At 35.2% G+C, this 9,037-nt stretch overlaps 1 protein-coding gene across 2 annotated transcripts in view; it reads right to left on the bottom strand.

Annotated features, from left to right (window-relative positions):
* Positions 1 to 9,037, bottom strand: part of ADGRL4 (adhesion G protein-coupled receptor L4) — a 113,966-nt gene that overhangs the window by 27,949 nt on the left and 76,980 nt on the right. For both annotated transcript variants that reach the window (XM_021717854.1, XM_008068603.2), the window contains 4 exons: positions 6,466 to 6,639; positions 5,012 to 5,215; positions 2,784 to 3,004; positions 2,588 to 2,654 (listed from right to left, as the gene is read on the bottom strand). In XM_021717854.1, coding sequence (XP_021573529.1) covers positions 2,588 to 2,654; positions 2,784 to 3,004; positions 5,012 to 5,215; positions 6,466 to 6,639 — 666 coding nt within the window. The remainder of the gene's footprint in view (positions 1 to 2,587; positions 2,655 to 2,783; positions 3,005 to 5,011; positions 5,216 to 6,465; positions 6,640 to 9,037) is intronic.

Raw genomic sequence — 9,037 nt, 5'->3', positions numbered from 1 at the left:
ATATATATATACAATGGCAAATATATATATGTGTATATATGTGTGTGTGTATATATATATATATTTTTTTTTTTTTTTTTAGTTGGTTTATGGGACGACCTCCACTCGGATGACACAACTCGTTTACTTAGTGTTCACAGTATTTCATTTCCATCTTGGTCTCTTCTGTTCTTCAAAGAGGGGCAGCTGTGTCTCCATTCAACCCATTCTCTTTGTTCTACATAACTTCACCTGACCCCGGCAGCCCCACAACTTGTTTCCACTTGTCTAACTTCTCTGTGCTTATAGAATAACTGAAGTCTGTGTATTCCCCCAACATTTTATTCCTAGACACACTGTAACATTTTCCCTCCCTATTGTTGAGGAATACCCCAGTAAGCATTCAGCCTGCAAGAAACTCCAAACCAGCAGGTGATGGTCTCTAGATTCACATTTGGCTCCAAATCAGGGGGCATATATCAAACTCTCATAAAATTTTTTTTGCTCATCAGGCTCTGTTCTTCTTTACATTCCAGAGACACAAGAAAATGCTATAGTCACACTACCTTTATTAATTTTGACTCCACGTTCTGCAAATCTTTTAGCGTTAGACACATCTTGTCTTCAGGAGATAGGGGAGCAATACCTTTTTTTCTTAATGGCAGGGAAAATAAAAGCTTCTAGTAGAAAACATTGTACTCCCCCAAAGACCAAGGACTCCTAACTCTGAGCCACCATCTTTTGGGCTCCCCTCTTCACACCTCTCACTATGGGAAGAGTACGGCCCAAACTGTTGATAGCTCTTTTATAAATGTTTGGTGCTCAATATCTCTTTGACTTCATGTTTGAACTAGAAATAGTCCTGGGACAACAGGAAAAGTGTCACTTAACATTGTATTATGTAGCTGAATAATAATATGCTAGCATTAGTACATGAGATTAAAGATAACTAGAGTAAGTTAATTCAATACTTAAGAAATTTTTAGTATTTAACAGGCATTATAAAAGATAAGCTGCTTTTAGTTTTATGGTAAAATTGAGGTGACTCATTCATTTTTTAAGTAACCTGACCCTCTGGTCAACCTGGGAACATTTATCATTCTGAAATTGCATAGAAGACAAATTGATTCATTAATTCCAGATGAGAACAATGTGACAGTGTTCATTTAGACTTCTAGGAAAGTTTTCAGAACTCATTTTTAAATAAGCTCAACTAAAGTCTCGGTATCTTACTATAAAATAATCTAAACTAGCCTAACATACTATTTCAGAGAACACTTTCCCTTTTATTTTAGGGAAAGATGCTTCTATTTTTCCTGTTTAATTTCTATCTGGCTACTCTTCATCCAAACTGTAAATATCATTCTCTACAGAACTTTCACTCGTGCAAAATAATATTAGAGTTGGTTTACTCTGTAGTGAGGAAATCAGCAGATTATGTAGGGCAGAGCATGTGTTCATGTGAAATACTCATATCAAGAAAGCTCACGAAAATATATGAATGAGCACCTTTCAGTTTGTATTCTGCTGTGAGTTGAAAATCTTGTAGTTATAATAAATTAATTCAAATTGTTTTAGCTGGAATTTGGCTCATGGATTTTCTTTTTTAAGTAGTGCTAGATTCATTGTGAGAATTACTCACAATTTTCTGTGATCATTAGAAAGTATCATTTCTGAATGTACTTGATTTCACCCACACCATTAAAAACAAAGGCTTGATGAAGATTCTCTGCTTTAAAGTCTTTCTCCATTTAGCAGCTCCCTCATGTAACCATAAAAAAACTCAAGGGAAAAAGAGTAAGAGAAGAAAAGAAATTCAAAAAAGATGGCTAGTTTATGGCCAAAACATATGGAACAAAGTTGTCCAAAATATTGTGGCAACTCCTTTACTGACAATTCATTCCATGTTGGTGTCTTGTCAGACCTCCCAGATTCATTGACAGACTATTATATTCAGGATGGCTGTTGAAAACTTTCAGCACTTAGAAAAGCTCTTGAGATATATAAATACGTCTTTATTTAGAATGGAACATATAATACCTGCCAAATTTGTAGGTTTGAAACCACTTCCAATAAGAATTAAAAGGCCCTCTTCCTTGCTGAAATAGGACTATCAATATATGACTTGTCTGTTCATGAGAAATAGTGGTTTCTTGTCTCTGATGTTGCAATTTAGTCTAAAATCACTTATGATGACAGGGTACAAAAAGATGATAAAACTGTAAAGATGACAGTCTAATCTTCAAAGATGACCGATCATCGATAAAAGATTAAATAATGTAAACATCTGAAATGTCAGATTATCAGCTGGTTGGCACACTCTTGGTATTGAAGTATGCTGAGATATTACTGATAAGTGAAAAATGTTTTTTCCTCTATGTTATGTAGAAATTTATCCACCCACAAGAGGGACAAATGAATTGTAGCAGCTTTAAATTTACAATATATACATGTTTTCTCAATTGCAATATATACACAATATTAATAAATGACATACTAGAAAGTACTCAAGTTCTTTTTTTAAGAATAACACTTGATTGTTGGGAATTTTAAGCTCCCTTTAATAATAGCATTTTTAAATTCTAAGAAAAATTTTATACATACGTACAAGAATGATTAGACACGCTGGTCCTATGAAACTCCAAATAAAGTTGTTTTCAGTGCTAAGCCAACATCTGAAAAGTAAATAATAGATAAAATCTATAGATATGTTGGCACGTATTTTAACAAAGCAAAATTCTCAAAGATATACAAAGTACATTCAGACTTGCGTTTCAAGTGCTCATGAAACCATCTTAACTTACACTTTGGTGGTGCCGTAATATCTGTATCCTAATGCTGCTGAAAATCCGACTACCACAGCCGGGCTTAGATAGCCAAATATATAAAAATTCTTGTGCAAAAATCCCTTATTGTAGATGACTCCCACAACAATGAGATAGAGATGAATGCCTTCGATGCACATCCATGCAAAGGCAGCTAAAAAGAAGTAATGTAACAGTCCGGCAATGATTGAACAGAAGAGCTAGAAATCAAAGAAAGAAAGAAAGGAAGAAACCGTAAGCAAAGTTTGCTTCAACATTATTATAACATAAAATCTCAACTTTCTCCACAACTTATGCCACTTTGTATAATGATTGATTGTATTAAAGTATCCCTGTCACGTCAGTTTTTAGTGTACTGCTTCTAGTTGATTTTTAAAAACTGCTTCATGAACGTGAAGCATTAACTAATCCTATGACAGAGCTAAGTTATGGTTTTTGTCCAGAATTTTATTATTCTAACATATTTATGTTATGTGATAAACTGTGCATTATTTACATGTAAAACTATGGTATCCTGATGAACCGATTATGATTCAAATTGTTTGTTTTGGAGAGACCTCTGCTCTCTTTTATTTTGTTCATGCTTAATATGTGAAAAATATTGATCATCTTCTGCTGAACAAAATAAAATAAATATCTCGATTAAGTGACAAAATAACATTTACAAAACAGACGAATGACATATTTTAACCAAAATATTCACTGTAGAGTCATTTTAAGTTGTACGATTCTCAAGTGAATTTGAGATGGTTTTCATTTAAACATTACTTATCAGCACCAACTTTACATCCTCACATCCAGAGTTGGAGTTAGGCTTATAAGGAATAACAGAAAAAGAAATAGTGACAAACTCCTACAGTAGTAGAGCAAATGATACATATCACCAAAATAGATAATGTAATACACACTGACACATCTATTCTATTCATTAAAACAGAGTATAATTTGTGCTTAATGAGGTTGCATAGTAAAATATGTTGGAGATTACACCATAAAGTTTAGGAACTGAGAGATCCCTGGCAATTAAAATTTGACACTTAAGGAAGAAAATGAGAGTTGAGATATGGTTTGAAAATGGAAAAGGACGTAACAGGCAAAAGAGAATTCAAAATAAACACTCTAAGGAATAGCTTTGGAGGGAAGATGATGGTGAAAGGTAACCGAATAAGAAACTAGGCACCAGAGGATAGTGGAAGGTATCTAAAATTGAAAGGTGTTACAAATACCACTGCAAAACCCCAAACGGATGAAGAGTTTATGGTTGAGTATCTACCATTTAAAATAGGGACTTTGTGCCATCTACTTCAGAAGAAAACCGTATTAACTGATTGTTAGTCTTATTTCTTGAAATGAATGTTAATATAAGGGCAATTCCATGGTCTGTGGTCACGGGGATACACTTTTCCCATCACTGACTATAGGGAGTGAAGTGGACCAGACTGCTGCCAGCCCCTGACTGAGCATAATTGGGTTACTAAGACATGGCAGCTCCTGAGAAATGGAGAATTCCTCTCATGGATGACTCTAGTTCAAAGGATTCTTCGACACCAGTGCTGAACTTTCCTTAGAACTGAACTGCTGTACAAAACGCTCCATCCACTCTTCTTTCTTTCTCTCTGTCCTTCACTGCAGGTCAGACCTGAATCTTGGTCTGATGGTACTCCAGGCTTCTCTCTTTTTATTTTATCTCACTGGCATCTCTCCTAATAAATCTGTTGCATGTTTAGCCCCATCTTAGTATCTGATTTGAGAACTCAGACTAACACAATAAGAACAAATTTGGTAGGACTCCAGATGAATAATCATGGGAAATGGATAGAAAGTGCAGATATTAGGTAGAACCAATTTATCATATTTCAACCTATAAACCCTGACTGCATTTATGTTCAGTCTTTCTCCTTGGGTGAATTTTATTTCCAGTTCTCTCTCTCTCCTTGGCCTTTTGTTTAATACCCATTTAAAAACAAAAAGTATTTCTTCACTGTGTTGTGGTTTTGACTTGTGCCAATAATTCACCATAATGAGGGACATTTTTGCTTAATGAACTTGATAAGAAGTTTGCTTAGATATATTAGCATTATCAAATTTAGAAAGACTAGGTTGAGAATAAATAATATAGTCTGGCCCTTTAAACCTTAATTATAATTCATATTTCTGTGCCACATATATTTATGAAATGAAAATAGAGATTAGGAGGACCTACATACCTTATTAGTATTTGTATTGATTCCAACAAGAAAAACAAGTTCAGCAAGAAATAGGCTACAGCAGAGATTTTTGTGAATTGTTGTCCTGGTACTTTGAATTTCACTGAAGAACCAGAAGGTAAAAATACATATGGCAAGACAAATCAGTGATATAATTATTCCTAGCTGAGTGATCCTTGTAAGAATATTATAGTCTTTAATACCCTGAGGGAAAATAATAATAAAGTTGTTAAGCGAATAATTCAGTAACTTGTCAAAAGAACTACAACATATAATGAACTTCCTTTTGTGGTGAAACATTAATCAAAATGTTCATAAAATTTAAAAATATAAATGTGCATTTAGATGAGAAAAATTTTATACTTTTGAAAATCCCCAATATCCAAAGAAATCTGATATAAATCATTTGGCACTTTAACAGTTCTGTAATTGGTGATTTTTTTCTAGGCATAGTATTTATTAGTATAGGTTTAACAATGTTATCGTCATCAATTTCATCATACTAGCAGTGCAATTCATTATTGTAATGTGAAAGTAGTTAATTAAAACAGATTTATCAGTGGTAAGACCAAGCCATATTTCTGTGCAGTGATTCATCTAAAACATATTAAATGAAGGTGTTAGCAATGCTGAATATATAGGATATCAAAATAGTATGGTTCAGAGAACTTTGAAAGGGGAAATGCTGGTTTTATTCTAACTAGATGAATATTTATTTTTATATACAGAATAGTGGTATTTTTTGTTTAATATCCAGAAAAAACTATCTTTATGAATGACATTACATTCAGGCAGATATACCTATCTATTTTATATACTTAATACACTACTTTACATACTTAATAATTATGAATTAATAAATATATATAGAAATAAGCCTATGTCTGATGGAGATTGTGATACAGAGTTACAAAATAAGAAATTATCTAAGTAAGATATTTCTAAAGTAAAACACATATTATGAAGCTCTTCATCTTAGAAAAGTTTTTAACATTAAATAATCTTGTGGGGATTCTCTACATTGCTAAAAACATGATATTAGTTATAAATGTGCTAATACTTATTGTCCAAGTATCAAGTACTTTTAGGCTTTGTTGTTAGGAAAAACAAACATTCAACACAAAGACAAAGGCCCTTAAAATTCCACATTACATTAAAAATGGGTAAATGGCTCTTGAAAGCAGCATAAAAAGTCAATTTAAATGTAATCTACTAGATATCACTAATATATAAGTGCTAGTCTAGAAATAATCTAAAATCCACACTAGATTATCCCAGAAAGCAAGTAGGAAAACAAAGACTAAGAAAAAAAAAATGTTGGGGTTGTAATAATTATATTAAATGTTACTTACATCCAAGGAAAACAACAAATTAATTATTGTCTTAAATGAAATGGGGCAAAACAGAAAAGGGAACATTTGTATTTACAAATATGAACTGATGAGTTGTCTTACAATGGAAGGACCAGGAGACATCAAAATTGCAAAATGTGTCAGATGATTACAATGGCACGAAGTGTGGGTCTCATTTGAGTATGTCAGCTCACAGCCCTCTGAAGACCAGCTGCCATTCATGGTATCCGCTGAGTAGTTCCAAAATGCACAAAGACTCCTGTACTTATCTGGTATCTGAAAAAGAAATATTTTACTGATGGAAAAAAGAGAAAAAGTTACACAGATAGTATTGCTTTTGTCAAATATACAATGCCATTAATATGATTAAAACAATGCTAAAAAGGGAAACATAAAATAAATTATAATAAACAAAGGCTGCTATCATGTAAAAGAATGGAAATTTATTTGCAGTAATACTGCATTTTAGCAGTCCTTTCTCACAAGGTTGTGATAATTTTTTCAGGTGAGATCATGCATATTTTGGGGCATGACACATACTTATCAAATGTATCTTAACTCAATGAATGTTTATTGAGTATTTACTAGATATTGGTCACTGATCCATTGTACAAAGAATACAACACTGACCAAAACGGAAAAAAGCGTTTGGGACATTGACCTTGCATTCTAGTTGGAGATGAAAAATTATTAAATGAGAAAAGTAAGCCAAGGAGAGAAGAAAGAAAGTTATATGGAAGGTGTGCCCTCCCTAGGAGATGATGTCTAAGCAGATACTTCAGTGAAGTGAGGGCGAGTCCTGCAGACATTGTAACAGAGGGTTCCAGACAGTTGGAATGGCAAATTAAACAGCTCTGAAGTGAGACTGAACAGGCATCTTTCAGAAACATCTTGAAGCCAGTCAAGTTAGAGCAAAATAAGTGAGGTAAAAATTAGAGACGACAAGAGTAGAGATGGACAGGGACTATATCACACGGATGACGGGATGGTTATTCAATAAACAGTGGAGTTCTCTTTATTATATTTGAATATTAACTCTCTATGTAATGCAGTACAATTTTAATAATATTTTATTAATAAAATGTTGAACCTGTAGAAATAAAAACTATTCACAATTATGCAACAGCTTACAGTTAAGTAAGGGCTTTCTCACTTGTTTAGTTTGACCCTCAAAAGAAACCAGTGCTCGGTGGCTCAGCCTGTAATCCTGCACCTTTGGGAGGCTGAGGTGAGTGGATTGCCTGAGCCCACGGGTTCGAGACCCACCTGGGCAACTTGGCGAGACTTCATCTCTACAATAAATCAAAATGAGCCGGGCGTGGTAGTGCGCGCCTGTAGTTCCAGCTACTTGGAAGGCTGAGGCGGAAGGATTGCCAGAGCCCAGCAGGTCGAGGCTGCAGTGGCCAGGAGCGGCCACTGCACTCCAGTCTGGGTGACAGAGTGAGACTCCAACACACACACACACACACAAAAGAAACCAGTGGGGTAGATGTTGTGCTAAGAGGTGTTCTGTCAGAAGATATATTTAAGACTAACCATTGGTAAGTGGAGTAACACAGAATCCAACTCAAATCCTTAGACATCTATTCATTAAAGAAAATATGTCTTGAGCATCAAATGTATGCTATTTACTGTTCAAAGGAGCCAGGATTCTCAGTTACAAAGATAAAGTATCTGCTGTCAAGGATGACAGACACTCAGATGATTTTGATACAATAAGGTAATTGCTTTAATGGGACAAATACTAAATACAACCCTTGGGTTAACAGAACACTGACAAAGACAATCTGAGTTTGACGGAAGTGAGTCTTGGAAGACATCGATTGAGCTAAAATCAAAGCAATCGCCAGAATTTTTTCAAGGTCAAGCTATATGAAGAAAACTGAAACTTTTTATCTGGTTCCCCTAAAAGAGTCTGGAAAATACCCAATCCTAGAGAAGCCAGAGAGACTCCACAATTGGGGCCGTCGAGTCAGCTGAGAGTGTGACTATCATTCACAAACTGGAATTAGGTGAGGGTCTGTTTACACCCTGAGTTTTCCCTGCCATCATCTCTCACCACATTTTCTTAAATTCTCTTAGTTGTTGCAGCCAAACTTTGGCCATTAGGTAGGCAAGAAGAAGCTCCTTCTGGGAAACTGATTGGTTCAAGAGACACTACTGTTAGGTACCGTCCTTCAGGATCTTCCAGTGTCAAGGCCAGGTGTCTGCCTGATGAAACTTGTTGGGAGCCGGCCACGGAGGCTCACTGAGCGTTAGGGATCAGGAAGGACCGTTGACCCCGAGACCACTAGAATGCGTTCGGGAGCTATTGACCCCATTTCCTCCCCCTTTCTACTCAGTACTAACCAGATTAAGCTCCTGTGAGCTCAAAACATAAAAACTCTGAGACCAGGACGAACACAAGCTAACTTTAGAAGCTCATTGCTCCCATTCTTCCGCAAACTGCAGTTTTGGCTTTCACACAACTTATAATTCAAACTTGTGTCACATCTAAGAACCTAAGTATTGGTCACAGGCTCCTGGGTCATGATCTTAGGATTTATTGAAGGTGTAAATTGTGGAATATAGTTTTAGAAGACAGCCATTTTGTTGAAAGAATGCGGCTGGGTTACTTGCAGGTAGCCCACTGTGAACTTTGGACTGGGCCACATTCCAAACATTCTGGGATGGG

This window comes from Carlito syrichta, unplaced genomic scaffold (genome assembly GCF_000164805.1).
Source record: "Carlito syrichta isolate Samal-C Ts95f unplaced genomic scaffold, Tarsius_syrichta-2.0.1 Scaffold311317, whole genome shotgun sequence".
NCBI lineage: Eukaryota > Metazoa > Chordata > Mammalia > Primates > Tarsiidae > Carlito > Carlito syrichta.
Note: the sequence above shows the minus strand (reverse complement) of the source record. Positions and strands in the feature narration are given on the sequence as shown.